The sequence below is a fragment of the Eutrigla gurnardus genome (assembly GCF_963514095.1).
Source record: "Eutrigla gurnardus genome assembly, chromosome: 16".
In the NCBI taxonomy this organism is placed as follows: domain Eukaryota; kingdom Metazoa; phylum Chordata; class Actinopteri; order Perciformes; family Triglidae; genus Eutrigla; species Eutrigla gurnardus.
The window spans coordinates 21405440-21427692 of record NC_139927.1 but is presented as its reverse complement, the minus strand read 5'-3'; the positions used below and the strand labels follow the sequence as shown (position 1 = coordinate 21427692).

The 22253-nt window shown below is 42.2% G+C and overlaps 1 protein-coding gene across 1 annotated transcript; it reads left to right on the top strand.

The window, feature by feature from the left end:
* Nucleotides 1-22: 22 nt before the first annotated feature.
* Nucleotides 23-20859, top strand: tshr (thyroid stimulating hormone receptor). The gene is made up of 10 exons (XM_084030612.1): nt 23-263; nt 6567-6638; nt 7579-7653; nt 10873-10947; nt 11397-11471; nt 12044-12121; nt 12911-12979; nt 15265-15342; nt 18131-18319; nt 18750-20859. Exons 1-10 carry the CDS (start codon nt 82-84, stop codon nt 20203-20205), a joined length of 2349 nt encoding a protein of 782 aa, XP_083886738.1. The 5' UTR covers nt 23-81; the 3' UTR covers nt 20206-20859.
* Nucleotides 20860-22253: the final 1394 nt, after the last annotated feature.

Sequence of the window (22253 nt, the reverse complement as noted above, 5' to 3'; positions counted from 1 at the left end):
TTCTTGTTAGTGTGGACACTAAGAGGCCTGTCAAGACAAACAGAAGTCAGTGTGGATATCTGGAGGACACTCGGCTCCAGCATGCAGGTGATAACATGCGCGTTGTTGACGCTGGTGTCTCTGCCCATCAGCGCCGCCGAGGCGGAGGCTGCTGCTGCGGACTTCTGCCCTGCGGTCTGCGAGTGCTCCGAGTGGAAGGCGCACACTATCTCCTGCTTTGACATTGATCTTCTCCCCGGGTTTCCAGCCAGCACGGACACACTGTGAGTAGGCGAACTGGAAACATCTGTAAAAATCGGTCTGCTGGGTTTCTTCCATACGTGTGCGAATGTAATGCACTCTTAAATCCCAGGAAAATCATTATAACATCATGAATAATCCTACAAAGTGCCCCCAGAGGGACTCTGTGATGTTATTCCATTTTAAGGTAACCTAGTAGGACGATCAGCGACGTCTCAGAGTTGTTAGTGTGACTTCTTGATTTGAAATGTTGACAATCTTGAATTACATTAATTTAATTAAACTGAGTGGATTTATTCAGCACAATTACAATGCCAAACAGAAACAGAAGAGACGAAACAGAAACAATGCAAGGAAAGGAAAGGCATGAAACCCATAGGGCTTATAATAGTCTCACCTATTATACAATCAATAACAAAACAATAACAAAATAGGGCAAAGAAATATAAGAATAAAATCATAGATGAAACATAGAATAAACTATACTGTGTGTTTAACAATACATTAAGGGGACACTAAACAAATAAATAATTAATACCTCGTTAAAGATCTTTCAATGAGTGTAATTACAAATTAATTTGAACCATACTAAAAAGATCAACACAGCTATTAGTCACCATTATAAGAACCATATAAAATGATAAGCATTTTATATGCTAAATAAAGCATGTGAACAGGTTTAAAAAGAAAAATGATTTCCCCCAATATATAGTTGATTCTCCTTTATTTGTGGCTGGTTGTGGTTTGTGTTTGTGTTTGGTTGTTTTACCCAGAACCCTAAGTTCAGGAGATTTCACAGAAGGCTGTTGGCTATTTAAACATTTAAAGATCCTGCATTTATGTGTCCATACAGCTCTGGAGACATGTTGGACAACAAAGAAAGATGCTTTTCAGTGTTTCATTAAATAATAGTCCTCACTAAATCTCTCTTTTTTATATATATTCTCATATTTATTAATTCAGCTTGTATATTCTCCAGTAGCAAATATTGATACTCCCTCATCTAATTTGCAGCTATCAGTATACACCAATGAAATACTCCAATTTCCGAGAACAAACAGTAACCATAATATGACAGTATAATAATAGCGCCAGAGAGGGCTGCAGTAATCACTTTAATTTGTGATTTTCTGTTGATCAACAGAATCACAGTTTTTCAAATAAATGCTTAAACTTCAAAAAGTCCTCATCACAAACAGCCCCAAATCCAAAGATATTCGATTTACAGTAATGTACGGTGTACGTGGGAGAAAAGTTGTACTCAACTTTACATTTTCCGTCACTCATGTACTCCATAGATCCAAAATAAATAATGCTAGTCATCATTACAGTAGAGTAGACGCTATGTCTGTTATGACTGTTAGCAGTCTGCAATTAAACCAACATTGTGAAAACAGCTGATCTGCTGTTGTCTTGTTATCTCAGACCCCAAAGAATCTGTCAAGAATCTGGGAGCCAACGTGTTTTAATATGTCAGGGTCATCTCACTTCCTAAACTGCAGAAATACAGGGCAAACACGCTTCCCCGTTAGTTGGGGTGATGGAAGCATGCCCTTCAGAGGGACCATGTGTGGAAACAGAACTGGAAGAGTTAGGAGGGCTATTTCCATTTAAATCCACGTTCTTCAGTGATAAATCAGACGGCACTGTTACATTGTATAAAGTGAACTTTTGGTGATAACCAATCTCCCACTCAATGTTTCCCTGAGATAAAATTCCTCAAAAGCACTCACATGAACATCCTTCACTCCCAAACCCCACTTTGCATCGCCTCCACCACACCTATCACATAAAATTATCTCCCAATCACTGCCCCAATTCACTTGACTGCGTGCCTCGATGTCCCCTACGATTTCCTCACATTCCTGCCCAAAGTTTACCCAGAGGCCTCCAGGAGGATCGAGACATGAAAGCATGCCACCAAGCACAGGATCGTCACCCCTCCTGATAAATACATCTGCCAAATGAGTCCAAAATAGACTGTGTATTGAGCGGGATGTTCTGGCAGATGATGCGTGAGAGAGTTTGATTCTGTTTTTGTACACTAGACTGAATGAGGCTGCTGGCCTGGGCAAGCCAGATTTTAGCCACTTGGATAGAGAGATACGTGACTTTGTTCAACTCAAAGGTGAAATGATAAGGACTTTGTCTTGGGTTAACTAGTTCAAGTAGATCTAAAAAGTTCGACATTTTGTTATCTGCTTGCTGTGTTATAAGAGAGTAGCATCAATTTCCTCATCTAATTCTGCCTGAAAAACGTTTCCAACATCGGTGGAGGTTTGTGCTGCAAATTGCTGTTAAAACATACGAATACAGCTTGAAAATGTCGCTATTATCAACAAAATAGTTTGGTTAAGAATATTTTGTGCAGGAAAATGTTCTAATTCACAAAACAAAATGTGAATGCAAAGCATACGCCTGCATGTCTGTACGAGTGTGCATATGTGGATACTTAGAGATTGGAGTCCTTTTTGTGTGTGTGTGTGTGTGTGTGTGTGTCTCACTGGGAGTCAGAGTGGTGGAAAGGAAAGCACAGACGCTTAAAAGCCTGCGTAGCGTGACTCCCGACTGCGTCTGGACGATGCATTCAAATACAATATTTACCTTTTACAGCACATTTCTCAAACACCCGGTGAGTTCCATTTGAGAATAATTAAGGGGGAAAAAGACTTCAAGGGAAACGGGGAAAGAACACAGCAGTTTCAGTCTTTCAAAAACCTCAGAATTTTTGGATTGGAGTTTAAACATGTGATAACTTGTTATATTCGTCGTCCCTCAACCTCTCATCTAATAAAACTGACTGAAAGAGTGAAATCCCAATGCCGTTTCCTGAATGGTAACAGATGAGCACTGGGATTAATTGTAAAATGAGAAGTGGGACGTTGAACATGATTAGCTGTAGCTAAGATTACTGGAAATACTGACAGTTTCCCAGCTATTCCTTTCTACCAAAGGATCATATAATGGAAAGTGTTGCTGTTAGTCTCGCAGTTATTACCTCAAATCATTATAAGAAAACAAATTTAATTTCCCACAACTCATTTAATAGGTAATCAATGTCCACCATCACCTGTCTGAACCACTTTCTTTTTATTTTCACACACAATATAAGAATTAAGTAAAAAGACTAACAATGACTCCATTCAGGATCTATTTTCTTATTTTTACAGAGCATTTCTACGTGGTGGGGCTTTGCACTGAATGACACTGGAGGTTGAATGTGCAGCAGAGTATGTAACTGACCCTCTCAACCACAGACCATTACACATCAAAAAGAGACAGAGCCCATAGTAAACACAGCTATGTTGTCAATCCAATGCTGGCAATATTCTGAAATGTGTGGCTTCTGCCCACTTCAAAATCAATTCCCAACCTGTTTGTTTTCTATCCAAAATGACAAATTGGGGGAGTAATTTTCTCCTCCAGCCTCCGAGATGGGCTCATTGGTGTTCTCCCCACGCTCCGGAGAGAACATGCATGCTGGGTATTTGGGTTTGAGCACAGTGGCGAACCAACGCGGTTCTGACGGGTGTTTGGTGTCAGGGTCTGCTCTGTGTCCCTCTGTTTGTTTGACTTTGTCAAAGCGTGGGCAGGGTGCTGTGCTCCCGTGTCTACTGACTCACTAACCCCCCCACACTCACACACACATCACCACCACACCACCCCCCCATGAAAGTGGCCAAATCTCAGCCTCTGAATTAGTCTTTGTTCTCCTAATGAACCAAAGGTGCATGAAGATGGTGGCTTCGACTGAGTTACCTTTTATAACTGGATGCATACAATGTTTCCAGTTGAGACAGGATGCAGTGACAGTGCAGCCCAACGCATGGTGGCCCTGGAGTACAACACAACACTAAAACATGTGGCTGCCATCTTAATAGATTTCCTCCATGACTGTGTTGTGATTCCTAAATCCACCACAACGACGTCTGTAGCAAGACCACAGGAAAGCAATAACACATTTTTTGAAGGGCTAAAAATGAAAAAGTGCTAACTATAGAAGTTCAACATTTTAGAAGTTCAACTTATTGGCTTTTGTTTCCAGGCGTTCGATGAGAAGATCAATATCACTCTCATTTTTGTAGGCTAATTATGAATCCAGAGCCAGTAGTTGGTTAGCTTAGTAAGCACAAAGACTGAAATGAGGTAACAGCAAGCTTGGTGCTCTGTTCAAAGCATAGACTGTACATAAGAAGTGGAGGTGACCCCTTGGTTGTTTTCGAGAGAAGTAGCGTAATTTTCTCACAGATTTCCGGAGTAGTCGACCCCGGTGGCCAGCAGAGAGAATACAAGTTTAAGGCATTTCAGTGCTGAACTGTCTCAGAACTGGAAGGTGCTGCCTGGTTCAAAGGTAACAACACCCCTCTAATTAATATGTCACAACTATTTGTTTTAATCCGTACTAACCATTGGTTTTACAGCAAGGTTGCACTCATTCCTCCTGAACAATGTGAAGGCTCGTTCTCTGTCCCACCCGGGTCCTAACCTTACCTTCTGAAACATCACCATAAACAGACCCAGACATTGTTTGATTTGGCTGCCAGCTCAGGTCAGATCCAAGTCTTTGTTTTTCCCATGTTTCTAAAAGGGAGTCTGTTCACCGTGTGCTTCAAAGACACCTTTCATCTGATTCTGAAATGCATCGGGCCTTTGTCTGTCTTCTCCTCTCTTACCTTTGTTAAAGATGAACAAATATCTATTTAAAGTTACATTTTGATAACAAAATCACTTTCACTACAAAAAGAACCGTAAGCACTTCTACAAATGCATGATCTAGCTGCATCCATACAGAAAAATACTTTTTTAGTTAGAGGATTGATACCACTCTCAGTTAAATATAAAGCTAGCTAGTTAACTTAGCATAAAGAGTTGAAACAGGTCCACTGGTAACAAAATCCACCTGCCAGCACCTCAGTAGTATACCGATGTTACTGCTCAAAAACAGAAATGTAAAAACAACAATATGTTTTTGTACGAGGAGTTATGGTGATTTCTTAGCCAAGAGCAATGGTACAAATACGTTGTAGTTCCGTCTGACTGTTAGGTAAGGATCATTACAGCCTATAAAATGGACTATCCCATAATGCATCTTGAAAAGTAGTGTTCAACCAATGGTTGACGAAGCATTTTATACCATCGTGCATTCCTCTGAAGAAGAATTCACAGACGGACGGGAATAAAAGAGACAAATCTATGGAAATGGGGCTGCATGTGGTGTAGTGGGTAGCACTGTCGCCTCACAGTGAGAGGGTCCAGGGTTCGATTCCCTCTTCAGGTTCGGGTTCCTTCTGTGTGGAGTTTGCATGTTCTCCCCGTGTCAGCGTTGGTTCTCTCCGGGTTCTCCGGCTTCCTCCCACAGTCCAAAGACATGCAGGATGGACCAGTCTGTCTTTACATGTCAGCCCTGTGATAGACTGGTTACCTGTCTGTCTCTACATGTCAGCCCTGTGATAGACTGGTTACCTGTCTGTCATGTCAGCCTGTGATAGACTGGTTACCTGTCTGTCTCTACATGTCAGCCCTGTGATAGACTGGTTACCTGTCTGTCTCTACATGTCAGCCTGTGATAGACTGGTTACCTGTCTGTCTCTACATGTCAACCCTGTGATAGACTGGTTACCTGTCTGTCTCTACATGTCAACCCTGTGATAGACTGGTTACCTGTCTGTCTCTACATGTCAACCCTGTGATAGACTGGTTGCCTGTCTGTCTCTACATGTCAGCCCTGTGATAGACTGGTTACCTGTCTGTCTACATGTCTCCCTGTGATAGACTGGTTACCTGTCTGTCTCTACATGTCGGCCCTATATAGTCCTCTTTAGTCCTCTATATAGTCCTCCACATAGTCATCTATAGTCCTCGATATAGTCATCTATATAGTCCTCTATATAGTCATCTACGTAGTCCTCTACATAGTCCTCTACGTAATCAGCTATATAGTCCTCTACATAATCCTCTACATAGTCCTCTACATAGTCCTCTACGTAGTCAGCTATATAGTCCTCTACATAATCCTCTACATAGTCCTCTGTATAGCCATGAATGAGGAAACCTAGCTGTTTCCAGTATTCATGTTCAGCTAGACTAACGGGCTGCTGGCACCGTTTGCTCATGAGATCTTATATTTTCCTTACAGATGTGAGAGTGGTCTTCTCATACAACGCTCTGCTAGAAAGGGAATATGTGTATATGCCAACATATCTAGCGTTAGCCCTTCCTTTAAAATGTCAAAGTACACCTTGCTAATGACAAAAAAGCCATTTGAAGACATTAAGAGTGAAATGTGTTTGTGACAACTCAAATGTCTGTCTTTATTTTCCAACCAGGTGGCTCTTTGAGACCCGGCTGTCCTCCGTGCCAGCAGACGCGTTTGCCAACATGGTCAACATCTCAAGGATGTGAGTGGCAATTTATTCAGTGGGATTATTCCATCGGAGGCTCGTACACTCTGCATGACCTGCTATAAAACACAAACCCTTTACAGTTGTCCTCATCCACCTGTCGCCTTTCAACTGCTTTGCTTAAAAAAGTGGGAACCTATCCCTGTTCCAAACTGTCTGCCCTTTTCCTTTCTGTCTCCCACCCAAGCAGATGATATGCTCTCTGGTTAGTATCACCACTGGCTCCTAATCACAGCTGGAAGCGCTAATGCGTTCCTTCAAGAGGAATGTTGGTCCTTCGACCGCAGCAGGGCTTGGACATTGACTCTTCCAGCAGAGCGTTTTGGGTGTGTGGTGATTTTAGACTCCCAGTAGAGGTGTAGTCTCAGTGTAGAGGTAAAATATACACTTGATCCCCAGCCGCCGAGTCCAACATCTGCGTCCAAGTCATGCACGAAGGAGGACGGAGGTGGATGAGAAGTTTCTGCACAACCATAAGTGCTCACGATCCAGATAAAACCCCGTATGATAAAAAACAACAAAATGTCAGTCAGGTTCTCCTACAAGTAAACAGCATATTACTTCTAGTCATCTTTAAGGCTGATCAAGTGCTAAGTTGATGGTTTATTTAAAGAGCATACTTGTTACCCAGTAATAACACAGCAGAGCACAGTGACTGATGACTGGGTAATGTATATGTGCGGTGCATACCTGTAAAATTGCCCGTGACTTTGGAAGCTTTAGGCAAGGTGGGTTGATAACTCCAGGAAAGGGTTCCAGGCTTTCGGATCACACATTCCAACTCATTTGTAAAAGCACGTCTTATTATTTTGCCTGCACACTGGTACACTGCCTTCATTCTTCCAAGTTAGACAAACGGCTAAAAACATCATTGCTTTGATATTATAAAAGACAATTTCTACTTTGGTATTTGGTATAAGCTGTGTATTTCTTTTAGATATATATCCGTGGATGTGACACTGCAGCGGCTGGAAAGGCACTCCTTCTACAGCCTGAGGAAAATCACCCACATGTGAGTAACTAAAGGAACATGGCACGCTCTTTATCGATCTTTATTGATTAAGCTGCTTCATTTGCTCTCTGGAGAGAAGAATGCTTAATTCTGAGCCTCGCCGGCAGCAAATGGAAGCAAAGGAGGAAACACATTAGAGGCGTATTCCTCCCCTGCACACCACTTACTGCTCCTCATCACAGTTTGCCTGCAGCTTTAGCTCGCAATTCAAGAAAGTGAAGAAAAAAATGAGATAAGAAACAATTCAATTTGGTTAAAAGAGTTATTATCTGAGCAATTATTACTGAGCCTGGTCTAAACAGGTAGTCAGCATAAGCATGTTCGGAGGCTGAACAACGGCCAGTATTTGGCTTCTCGCCTCCTCTTCTTCATGCTCCAGCTCTTGTTGAAGAAGCTCAGGGGGAAAAGTCTTGTAAGGTGCACTCTATTCTCAATTATGGGATAGAGATTTATGGCGGAGTCTCCGGGTGGACCGCACACTTCCCAGCAGAACACCTCCTAGCACTTCGTATATTATTGCAGTCTTCCTGCCTGTGAATGATTAGTTCCAAGTTACAGCTTCTTTGTTACACGGCCGTTTGTGTGTACGCAGTTTGTTTCCACTCTTCAATTACTGTGAAAATGTGGGCATGTGCAGCCGCTTGAGACAGTAGCTATGATTAACAGCTACACAGATTCATTTGATATGACTTGGAGTATCGTTTTCATCTTCATCATCCTTCTTTTTTTTGTCTTAACTTATTAGCTGCATAATTCCAGACATTAAAATAGAGACAGAAACAATCATTCAAACCGTGAGCTGAGGGTTGTATCAGTGTTCTGGGGGTGTATTTTGGATCTCCAGGGCCTGTTTGGCCACTGATTGGTGTGGTGTAGTGCAATACATCAGATAATGGCATCGCTCTCAGGTTTTCTTCAGGGCCAGACACAAATTAAAGCTCTGCTTCCTGTTGGTTGCTTGAGGCTGACAGCAGCTGTGGATCTAAGGCTGCAGTCGCAGCTGAGAATTCAGCGGTTGGCTGAAGTTTCTATCATGCCACCATCAAACCAAACCGCCAACTCAAGTATTCTTGGTTTTTACTGGGGAGCAGAAATTGACAGTGTTTTATAGGTACATCTCAGTTTTTATCATCTTATTGGCAAGTGACGTGAGTGCAATAATGGTCAAGTTCTACACACATTTCATGAAAGCTTCTACAGTTTTTTCATTTGTGGGGAAAACCCGTCAAAGGACACGAAGGGAAGTGTGTATTTTATATGCAGCAGCAACAACAGCATGTTTGTTTCATCTACAGCAGACAAAGTGGGTAGTAAAATCTGGATTAATCAAATTAATATATAGCTCTTTAGAACATTATAGCATTTTTAAACTGATTGTTTTGGTTCTATGGCCTGTAACCTAATCTCAACATTCTCATAATGTGTTTTCCAGCCACAGAAGGCAGCTGGTTTCATTGTATGCTACCTGCCCAACACCAAACAGCAGACAGAGACTGTTAGCAACTGGCTGGTGAACTTAGTGGAGCATTACACTGCTAAAGACACAGCTTTTCATCAGGAGTTGAGGTGGTGAAGACCAAAAAGAGCTAAAAAGGAGAGAGAATATCCTTTCTAAGTGGATACTAATGTTACCCCATGTCTGCTGGATGATAGTAGACTAAATATCAACAGTTTGCGAATAAGTTCACCTTAAAACTATAAACTATATAAGAAGTGGACGTGCTCGTGGTCACCCTATGATTTGTGGACTGCACTTTTGAAGCCTGGAGTTCAACATCTTGGAATTTTTGAACCAGTGAAGGAAGTGACCATATTTGGACTGTGGAGGAGCAATGGGTGGATCTGACAAACACAAGCGGCAGAGCAGCAACCTTACTGGATCTATGAGACGGTCTGATACAATATACTTTTTTGCCCTCTTAGGGACACCCAAATGCCCCGGCAGTTACAGTAAAACACCCAACATATAACCAAACAATATAGCACCCACTGCACCTATCACAACAATAATGTGGTACAGCTGGTGCTATATTGTTTCTTTGGTTATATTACTGTAACTGTCGGGCATTTGTGTCTGGATCCATGTGGATTCTGGTGTGAAGCTGCTATCAAAGTTAGCTTCATAATTCAAGGTCAACTTGACAGCTAAGTGTTAAAGTCATCTTAGTAGCTAACTAGCATTGGTAACGTGGTAGCGAGCTGTCAATCAGCAGGTAGCCCCGCCCCCTAAAGCATCTCCTGCTTTCTGGTCTGTTGGACTCTAAATGGACCATAATGTACTAAATGAACATCATGCTGGATTGAAGAAGACTTGAAACTAGAGATTGAGACCTAAAATCTACAAATACAAATACAATCAGACTTAGTTTTTGCTACCAGAGGAGTCGCCCCCTGATGGCCAGTAGAGAGAATTCAAGTTAAATGTTGGCATTGGCTTCATTTTTCCGAACTGGCCATGCTGCTGCCTGCTCAAAACCTTTATAAAGTCATAATATTCATTTTTTTGTGTTTAGAAATTGTTACAGTGCCAAATAGCTTGGTAACATGAAACCAACTTACAGCTGGAATCAGGAGCTTCACCCTTTTCACACTGCTTGCTCAACATGACCAGGCAAAGGCCCCATGGCTTCGGAAAGAAAAAAACCGCCACCCACAGAAAGTCAAACCTCATCAACAGAAAATTGATACAAGTGAAAAGAAATCCGATTCCCACGCTGTATGACTGGAGTTCAAAGAGTTGTGGCAAATATTCATCTCTCTGGTTCTGGTGTTGCCATTCAGAACTGCCCTCAGATGTTTTAGTGAAGCTGGGAGGATGAACCTCTCCCACTCATTGACTTCCACTGACCTGGCCACGTCTGTAAGTGGAGGCTAGTGTGAGAAGGAGTGCCAGGACTCATGTTTATTAGCAGCCCTTGACTTCAGACGGCAGTGGGAGGTGTTGAGTCCAGCGGACCAGAGCCAACACACTAATGAAACACTAATTGGACTGTACTTCCGGGCCTTGCTGTCTGCTCCAGGTCCCCTCTCCTGAACACTGGCATGTACCTCGTTCTGATCTGTCAGCAGGTTTTACGACCGTGCAGTGTGTGTTGTTAAATGTGTGTCCAAATGATTTCTTAGTGGCTACCACACACACTGATGTCATTTACTTATGCTCGGAGTAGGTTTGTTTTGAATTAGATTTTCAGGACATTTGTTTCTCATCTGATCTTTCAGAGAGATTCGGAATGCAAAGAGTCTGACCTACATTGACCCAGAAGCCTTTAAAAATCTCCCAAACCTCAAATACCTGTGAGTATATGCATTTTCTTTTTGTTTCTATTTTTGTCATTAAATTCCACATATTGACAACATTATGGTAATCCAAAAAGATTAGGGGTCTATATTTAAAATACTTACGTCTGGCAATAATTTAGACATTGTGATCTATTTCTAGCACTATGTTTAACAGTGGGCAAGAATGAGTCATGCTTCATTTGAGTTGAAGGCAGTGGTACAGGTCGAGTTCACAAAACTGACTGCACTCTTTAACTTTTAGAAGAACCGATCTCATTAAGTCGTTTCAGAATCCCTCACTTCATAAATACAACAAATAATATATGGCAGTAAATGGCTGGTTATTATTAATTGATGAAACATCAATGTAATTTGTAATTTGCATTACATTGACATAAAATACTGTTTTGTGGTTGTTTTTAGAGGAGCTTGTGTTGTTGTGACTGTTTCTATCCTCTATTCAGGGGGATTTTCAATACGGGCCTTTCTTTCTTCCCTGACTTGAGCAACATCCACTCTAATGACATGCACTTCATACTGTGAGTTACTGTATCTTCACCACTTCTAAATGGATCACACTGATCAATATTCATGCTAGCTAAAACTGCTGGTGGGGATGTCAGCAATTAATTGCCACATTAATTCGGAGCCATTGCTATAGCTGCTATAAACCCACAACTGTCAACAAGAACAGCACACTATATTTTATACCAATTTAGCACTGATGGATGGGTTCATCTCCTAAATGTGTTTCCTCCTTTATAATCCATGTAAGAAGGATCTGTTTGGAACACAACACTGAGGAGATAATGGAATATGTTTTTGAGAAATGCCACCACTTCCCTTCATGAATTTGATTGTGTGTTTTGGGGATACAAAATATTACATAAGCAGAGTTTGTGCTTTCTGCGTTTGTGTGTCAATAATCATCTTTCTTTCCACGTCACCCTGAATGTCGGCATGGAACGAGCATCCATACTCATATCACAACTGCATCTCACTTAACTTTCCTATAATACTTGAGAACATATTTGTCAACTACATTGTCTGCAAAAGGTATTTATTCACTACATCACCTCTTTTCCTCTCTATGCGGGTCCTTCTTTTGCAGGGAAATTGTTGATCATCCCTACATCACTGAGATTCCAGCCAACTCATTCAGTGGCATCACCAGCAATGTGCTGACAGTGTAAGATATGTGCAAGAGCAACTACATGCATGGACATTCTTTACATTTTCCTTCATAACTCACAGATTATTTGAATACACTAGTCATCTTTGATATGAGAAACATATGTCCATTAATTATTGATACAGTTGATATATTTCCACTAAAAAGGACAAGAGTATTATTATTGAATGCAAGAAGTCCCTTGGTGGGGATAGTTGAATAAGTAAATAAGTTATATTTACCTACTGTATTTCAAAATAAGACAAGGTAGAACCTCGCATCTGGCTGGACTGTGTTGGTTGCAGATCAAATGACATGGTTGAGCTACACTTGAAGACTAAATCTTTGTTCTCATATCTTAAGATTTCTAATTTGAAAGAACTTATATTGTAGCAAATTACTCTCATTATATGGTAGAAATACAAAACATATGCTGACTGTTTATTGGTCTCAATTTAAAAACCACCTCACTCTGCACTCATTTGATTCTATCAAAGATAGTACAAATAAATACATAGACACATGTATGTGGTTAGGTCTGGAGCGGGGAGAGAAGAGGAATTGCAATTTTAATCCACAAAACACAATATTACTGAAAACCACAATGGTGAAGAGGGATGAAAACTTCACCACAGAATGTGAAATTAGTCGATCCTCCTTCTTTCTGTCACTGCTGTGCAGAAATGGATAAGGCATCAACACATGGAAATGATTTTCATTCATTACATTAGATTGTTAAATCTAAAGACATATTCTAATCAGTAGAATGATCTTGATTTACTGTATAAACTTCTTCTTTTGTTTCAGGATGATGTATGGAAATGGCTTCAGAGAAATCCAACATCATGCCTTCAATGGGACAAAGCTTGACCAAGTGTAGGTATTTCACATGAAACCTCTCATGTATAGAGAGTTAGAACAAAAGACACCCTTCACCTGGCTGGCTGGACAGCCAGCAATAGTTTAGCTAGGTTAGCTTAAGTGCAGTGTGTTGGGTTTTGCAACATCTAGTGGTGAAGCTGCATATTGCAACCAAGTGAAACTTCCACTCCCGTGTGCCTACCGTGTAGGAGACCAATGACGCAAAAACATGAAAAAGTGAATGGCCCTATGTAGCGCTAGTGTTTGTTTAGTCTGTTCCTGGCTCGTGTAGAGACATGGCGGTAACGAAGACACAACAGTTCTTATTTTCAGGTGAAAACAACCCCCCCAAAAAACACAATTATTAATATTGTACTCCATTTCTGCCAATAGATCCCCCTAAATGCTACACACTGTTCCTTTAAATAATTGTTGCAGCTAGCCTCATGCTGTCCAAAGGTAATGAAAGCACCTCTAGAGCTAATTTAATAACCCACCAAATCTCATTTAATCTGCACCTAAGTCTAACGAGGATTGGTTGTAGTTTTACCAGATGAAATGTGACTATGACTATTTCAGCTGTTTGCAGTCTGTGTGCTAACGTCTAAGTTGAGTAGGAGGCTGCAGCTTCATAGGAATCATACAGAGATGAGACTCTTGGCAAGAAAACAAGCATATCTACCAAAATGTCAAACGATTCCTTTATTTCGTTCAGCAGTTTGAGACGAACAAATACTGATGGACAAACTATCACACTGAATAATCAGAGCAGTGTTATGGTGTTGTTACTTGTGTATTAAGTTCCAGGATTCATTTTTATTCACTTAGTTTTCCACTTTGTTTTTATTAAATTAAGTTCTTAAGTCACATTTGTTTTTTTAATCTGGTACAGTATCTTTCACCATGCCTGGACATCTGGCATGTGTATTCCTTACCAAAACTGCACTACGCAAGCAGCGGGATCACAGCTGGTCTCTACTGGTCTTCTCATATGTACTCTTAAAGGGCCTCAGCGTAGCTCTTGATAATTAAAGGTGCTATTGACAACATTGATAACATTCAGCTACTAGATGTCGCACCCCCCCCCCCCCCTTCCATTGCATTCACGTCACAACAGAGCTGTTGCTCGAAGCACATGCATCCTCAATGGGTTGCCAGTGTTGGTGTTAGCTAAACGCTAGCTTTAACAATATCTTACCGGTCCAGAAGGAAAGTGGCCACCTCGTGGCTTTTCAGTCCTTGAAACTCCTTCAGCTGACTCCGACGATCAAACGCTGAACCAATGTTCACTCTGGTCTCGCTCCTCCTTTTTTCACTCGGGACTGGTACCGAAATGCCGCCCGCTTACCATCAAACTCAGCCATTTTTCCGTTAGTTTTTTTCCACACTAACTGGCAACCCCAAAAACTGTTGACCCCTGACTACGCAGAGATACCACGTGATACCAACGTCATTATTCTATCGGCTAGCTAGCTTTGCTAGAAGCCGCAGCCACACATCTACACAGAGGTAAACAAAACATTCATTACGGACCGACAACATTTTTTAAAATGATTAATTCCCAATCAAAAAAATTATAATTTTGTGATACTTTTGATTCTGCACCTTTCTAAAAGCTCTGTGGATATATTATTTTAATTATTCATTTACATAAAGATGTTATCAATATGACATTTAAGTTCTCATGTACAAATATCCTCATGAAAATATCTTTCCATAAGTGGGTATCAGGAATTCTGAAGAAATCAATTTTACACTTTCATATAAGCCTCAGTAGGATCAATTAGGGTAGAACAGGAAGGCTTTGCTTCCTTTTCTTCTTTTGTCATGTTTTCTTTCTTCTTGTCTGCGATCCTGTATATTCAGGATATAAGGTGGTTCTAACATCTACACACATCCCGGGTCCTTAGACGAGCCTAATTAAGCCGTTGGTCGATGGCTGGTCAGTCTTTGCACATGAGCGTTTGTGTTGGCTCCTGATCTGCTCTAAGGGGAGAACTGATCTCAGCACAGCCTAGACAAACACACCATCACAGGTCTATTATCCTCACTGGATGTAAGGGATTCAGGGTGATGGTGTAGTGATAAGGAGAAGAACACCATCACATCTTCTACTGTGTCATTTGAATCAACAATGGGTTTGTCCATGTTGATCCCTGAAATGAAAGCAAATAAACAGAGAAATGAGCAATGATGAGGCTTGTGAAAATATTATGCCATGCCTGGCTTCTGTCAGTCTGATTGAAATGAGAAGGATAGATTTTCTCCTAATAAACTAACATCTGTGCTTTCCTGTCCAGAGACCTTCACAGGAATAAGTATCTTACCAGGATGGATGAAGGAGCTTTTGCAGGCACCATCAGTGGCCCCATGCTTCTGTAAGTACCTGAAGAGTTGAACATTTGAGCCAATCTTATCTCATTACACACAATTCTTATCTCACATACAAACATTTCCAAGAGGTGAGACACAGTTCTATCCATGTATACAATGTTTTGTGAAAGATCTATGCCAATTTCATCTTTCTGTTATTATAACTGCCACATAAAAGTAATAAGGCCTAAGCTGTTGTCTAAAATAATTTATAATTGACTAACTGCACACTTTGAGCTAAGCTAATTTATATTACTGTACTGTGAAGAAACACATCAATGTTGGTTCAAATGTTGACATTTCTTGCCAAATTTATAAAATATCTGCATTCAATGGTGCATTGGTTGCATAGTAGTAGTTGTGGTGGCACCGCTGTGGTAGCACCGCTGTGGTAGCGCCGCTGCGGTAGCGCCGCTGCGGTAGCACCACTGTGGTAGCACCACTGCTTGCAACTAGCGATTGAGACCATAAACCCATGTTTATAATATTTACTGAGATAATGGCCCCTAGTTTCGTGGGGGTCAGTTTGGCAGTTTGGTGGATCACCTGCGCCAAGATGGGTGTGGCGGCGCAGCAGTGGGAGGCGCACGGATTCAGCTTGGCGTAGCGGAAGTTTCGTGGTAAAAAGCCTTGCCGAGACTTCGCCGAAAGCCCGCCAGCTCCGACCTGGTCTACTCTCGGCGCAAGGCGCAAGGCGCAGATAAAGTCCATTCATTCAAGGTGAATCACAGCTGGCGGAGTGGAAGTTTGGCTGACGGCGTGCAGTGCGTACACGTCACCGCGAGACCTCACAGGCAGGTTTCCACAGTTCCAGGCACATTTAAAAGCAATAAATAATCACAACAAACACTATTTAATGCAACAAACGAAATCAACACGTGAATTTATATCTATATAGATTGTCCCGTCACATCTGACGTCAGATCAAAGGCGGATGGCACGCGTAACGGAAACTCAGCCTCTTGGACCAAAACATCTCCCTCTCTCTCTCCTGTTTTTTATAATATCGGCGTTGTTATTATTATGATACGCACGCACAGCGCGTGATGCGCGTGGTGGGAGCGGCGGCGCTGCTTCTGTCATGTGACGGAACTTGCACTGAACCTCCCCTAACGCATTAAAGGAGAGGAGAGGAGCTCATTTGATTGGTGAAGATCTGAATCGGCTGTATTAATCCCAGTCCACGCCTCGTCTCCTCCTCGTCTCCCACTCACGCCTTCTTCTCCTCCCTCTTTCCCACTTGCGCCGGTGGGCGAGACGGGAGGCGTGCCTGCGCAAGCCTGCGCGGTGCACGAAACTTGCAAAGTCCAGGCGGACACACCCCGTCGTGAACTGTTAGGTGCTAGTATGTTCCTCCCTGCTATATAACTGATCTTCTCATCCAACTCAACAAGAAAAGGAAGATATACTGTTAATAATAATATATTTCAAATGTACATCTCACAAACCATTTTGAAAATGTGTTTATAAATAAATAATGGGCCTAGATTGGTCATTTCATTATTCATACCATGTCAAATTAGATTTTAACAATTTCCTTGTTCATAATGTGCAGACTGGATGATATGCTATCTATTTTGAGTCTGCAATATGGATAGCATATCACATCAAAGAGTAAAATAATGTCCCGGCAGCTGTGTCTTTGACCAGGGAATCTGAAACGCATTGTGTGCAAGCGTGGGAGGGACACGCTTCTGACGTTTCTCTGATACCATCATTGTTTTTGCCATTCACAGGGTTTTTAAAGCTCACTCTCTTGCCAAAACCCTTTACCACGGCTATCTAGTTGCAGCTATGGCTCTGCGGATAGCCAGTAAGTGTCTGGTTAGGTAAATGGGGTTTGTGTGCAGGTCTTCCACCTCTGTTCCACTGAGGAACATGTCCTTAGTGAGGTCACCTCCATGAGATCATGAGCTAAACATCTGGGAATGACAAAATCAGACCCTTTTTTTACAGCCTTACACAATGTGACCCACGAGAGGAAAAAGGAGCAGAGGGCAGGGAAGTGAGGAGAGCAAATGGGACTAAAATGGAACTACGTAAATATGAAATGATTTAGCTAGTGTTTCTTTTATTTAATCCAATTAATCAGAAGATACAATGAATTAGAGGTTTAATGGGTTAGGAAACTAAAGAAAATGTGGCCTCTACTTGCCCCCTGGAAGGGGGAGAGTTGCTGAATAGCTGAATGTCCTGATAATGGGATCACACTGGATGGTGGTGAGATTGTCAGTCCCCTGCATGTCTTTGTCCCAAGGATGTTGAGCTGGCTTTGGCGCACAAGGAATATCACATGTAATAGTTTAAAGATGATGATGGAGAGAGGAGCTCCATGAGATCTCTGGAGTTATCATGTGCTGATTGACTGGTAGTACATTTATCCCAGAGGCTTGAAAGGTACTTGGTAGTAGAAGAAACAGAAGCAAGTTAATTAGCCCCATTTGTGACCTCAGCACTCGTATATCATAGATAAACTTTAGGGGAAAGGTCCACACATTTAAAGGTAACAAAGTATTTACCAGGTGAAACCAATGTTTAAATGCAATATTTCCACAGACTACACAGTGACCTCTACCATGGCCTGTGCAGTGGACTTATAATAGTGAAGAAGATGGAGAGACGAGCAGCGCAGTCATGGAAATATTGGATTTTGTGGATTTTGACCCAGGCAACACCAAATGGGACTAAGGCATTGCCAAGCTTAGTCCCATGCATCAGATATATGATTTATAATCGATGTAAATACATCTAATGTATCATCTTAAATTCTTTCATTCCCTCTCCGTCTTCAAGAGACGTGTCCCTAACAGGAATCACCTCCCTACCGACCACAGGTATGGATTCTCTGCGGGAGCTGAAGGCACGCGATACCTGGGCCCTGAAGAAACTGCCACCCATCAAAACCTTCAAGCACCTCACCAACGCCAGCCTGACCTACCCCAGCCACTGCTGCGGCTTCAAAAACCTCAAAAAGAAACGGGGGTGAGCTTTCAACCACTCTTCTAATTTTGCATTTAAGTCATGCCTTTCAGAAATGTTGAGTGTGTCCGTTAGTGTTTGAAAGACAAACAGCGTCCAGTAGAAATTATCTTGTGTTTATCCTGCATTTGGATGATCAACCACAATGAGGGGGCAGCTGCACTTGTATGGTGTGGATCTTGGCAGAGATTGAAGCAACACTCTGACGTGTCTGACGTTTACCTATAACTTCTTACAGCGCTGTCATTATTAATGTCACTCATTGCTGTTATTGTAGGAAGAAGGTTGATCCAGACTAATGACTCTCAAAACAGGAATCACTTCTCTTCAACCGAATATATAAATGAAATGATTTGCCAGTATGAGTAAGGGTTGAATCCAGGCCTGTGTCCTTTTGTCCAGTATTACTTTATGAACTCAATCTGTTTTTCAGCTTTTTGGAGTACCTCATCTGTAACTTGACTGCTTTCTACGACCAGCATCATAAGCGCTCTGTGGGGCCCCTCGGCATGCCTGCCCTCCAAGGGGGCAGCTTGGTGGAAACAGTCCCAGACCAGGAGCCAAATGACGGAAGCCACAGAGAGTCCCAGCAAGACTGGAGGAGAGGTGACTTCCATGGAAGCCTCCACTACCACGCCTACTTTGGGGGCCAGCCAGATGAGGATGTGGGTTTCGGAGAAACCCTCAAGAACCCCCAGGAGGACACCAGCCAAGACTTTGACAGTCATTATGATTATGTGGTGTGTGAGGAGGGCGAGGAGGTGGCATGTGTACCAGTACCCGATGAGTTCAATCCTTGTGAGGACATAATGGGATTTGGCTTCCTGCGAGTGTCTGTGTGGTTTGTGAGCCTGCTGGCTGTTCTGGGAAATGTGGTGGTCCTCCTGGTGCTGCTCACCAGCCACTACAAGCTCTCGGTCTCCCGCTTCCTTATGTGTCACCTGGCCTTTGCAGATCTATGCATGGGGATTTATCTGCTGCTTATTGCCTCTGTAGACCTCCACACACAAGCCGAGTACTTCAACCACGCCATAGACTGGCAGACGGGTCCTGGCTGTGGACTTGCAGGGTTTTTCACGGTCTTTGCGAGTGAGCTGTCTGTCTACACCTTGACAGTGATCACTCTGGAGAGGTGGTACGCTATCACCTTTGCTATGCGGCTGGATCGTAAGCTGCGTCTGCACCATGCGGCAGCTGTGATGCTAGGTGGCTGGATCTTCTGTCTCGTGTTGGCCCTGCTCCCACTGGTTGGGGTAAGCAGCTACCAGAAGGTCAGCATATGTCTCCCAATGGATACCCAGTCCACAGTGGCTCAGGTCTACATCTTGTCAGTGCTGGTTCTCAACATCCTGGCTTTTCTTGTTATCTGTGCCTGCTACTTCAGGATCTACTGTGCAGTGCACAACCCTCACTACCGCTCTGGATCCAAGGATACTAACATCGCCAAGCGCATGGCAGTCCTCATCTTTACTGACTTCTTGTGCATGGCGCCTATCTCCTTCTATGCCATGTCAGCCGTGCTAGACCGGCCGCTCATCACTGTCTCCAACTCCAAGATTTTGTTGGTGCTCTTCTACCCGCTCAATTCCTGTGCCAATCCGTTTCTCTACGCCATCTTCACGAAAGCCTTCAGGGGGGACGTGTTCATCCTCCTAAGTAAGGTGGGCCTTTGTCAGCAGCGAGCGCAGCTGTTCAGAGGCCAGACGGTCTCGTCAAAAGGCAGCAGCGGGACATCTCAGATCCGTAGAGACAAGGATAAGGTTAGGAACGGTGGAAGCGGAGGCCCGGTTGAGGTGCCCATCCACCTGAAGAAATGCTCCAGACAAACCTACCACCAAACGATCTGCCAGCAGACGAGCCCTGAAGAAAGCCAGAGCCTGAACACGTGAGCCAAACACCAGCTCAAGGTAGTAAAGCAGGGCAGGTTCAGGTGTGAAAGGGGAGGCCTTGAAGTGTTTGTGGACAGATCTGTTTGGATATTTAACAGAAAGTTCCAGTATTCTGTATCTGCTTCAGTTTGTAGGCCAAGTTCAGCTGTTTTCACAATTTCAGCTGTGATGATTTTACGGTTCCAGTTGTTGGAGAATATCAAGTATCACTGAAACGTGAGCCCGAATCCATCCAACTTGTAGTCCTTTGAATGTGGAGGGACCGGCTGGAACAGAACAAAGTTTATTTTGTGGGAAAATAGAAAAGATTAAAAAAAAAAATACATATATGAACTATGAATAAAATCTATTTTTTCAGTATCTTTAATTTAGTTTAGAGTTTAATTTCAAATCTCTGCACAGTCTAACATTAATATTCAAGGAAATATAACAGATTTGAAAAAAAACAATGAATTTTCCTTTGCTAAGAACCTTTGTGAGGCACCCTGTTCATACTTGTTTGTTGTGTTCAAGGACAGCCTGCTGGCTCAGTGCTGTTCACAGTGGAAACTTTATCTGGTTTATGAACATGTAAAAACACTGCATTCTTTATTGTCTTATCAATACCTCTGTATCCTGTAAATAATATATCATGTAAAATGTGATTTATGGGTGAAAATGACATATTATTGGTAGTTTTTTCTTTTCTTTTTTAACGTCAAACTCAGAAAGTAAATATGGATTGGAATAGTATAGTTTTATATTGCTTTGGAATGACTTTCACGTGGCACTTTCTTAGATTCATAAAATACTTGTGTACTTTTGTTCTGTGTGTTGTTGTGAGAGTAACCAAACATTTGTACTTCATCCTGCAAAACAGTTTGCAGAGGCGTCCTCATCTCCCGAGAGCATGTGATCCAATTACAAAAGTAAACACAAGACATATTTTGATTATTAGCAATTTTCTACAAATTACAGGCAGGTATGATAATCACAAATATATACTGTTAAATCCTTGTCCCCCCTTGGAATGTCATGGTTGTTTTTCTTGCATGATCATGGTATTTTTCCACCCTCTTACGGAAACAAGTGACTTATACAATCAGCAGAGATAGCTTTGCCTTCGTCGGGAGAGTTTAAAGCAAATACAGCTGACACTCGTGTGAGCTGCACCGCTGTAACTTGTGTGATATTGAGCCATTATGAGTTAGAGGACACCCTCTGCCAATGGCAGCTTAACATCTGGTTAGCATTTCATCTGCTGGGTGACATTTTTTCAAGGAAATATACAGATGTACAGGGGGGACTTTCCAGGAAAGAGGGATCATTTCAGACCTTTTTTAATTTTGCTTGCAAAGTCGTTGTGAAGATATTTGACCAGACTGCTGCACAATTAGTTTCACTATGGAAAATACAGTCCAACAACTCCATACCACTCGTATACACTCTCCAAGTATCAGTGAGATGAAACCTCAAAACTGGAAGGATTTTGAGGTTTAACGTTGAAATAATTAAGAGTGGCATCTGCTCACTATGTGCCAGACTTGACTCACTGTGAATTCCTAACAGACTAACAGGACATCATTTTCAGCTGAATGTTTTCCAAAGCTCTGGGTCCATCTCCTCCATTAACGACAACCCAGTTTGGACCCTTCAGATGCTAAAGCATGAGGTGCCTGGCTGCGTTTGTGAGTGGCCTCCTCCCTTCCACTAATGTTAACACGCATGTCAGACTTGTTTCACAAGTGTTCGCGTGTCAAGTTTGATAAAAATTGAAATCACTGCACATTTGCGTGGGTGACCATGGAGAGACTGGGTGTGGTGACATACCTGCCCTCTGAAACTACACTTCCACTTAAGATTTGTAAAAAACCTTTGTGTTTTTTTCTTAAAGCCATCAGGATGAATGTACAAGATATGAGAGATCTTATCAGAGAAATCAAGAGACAGAAAGATCCAAACGAACTGATCAAAACCTGGACCGGATTTATTTTGACATTCTTCAAGTGGCTGCTTCTCAGCCTCGGCCTCATCATTCCTCTCCCGGTATTTCAAATAAACCCATCGCC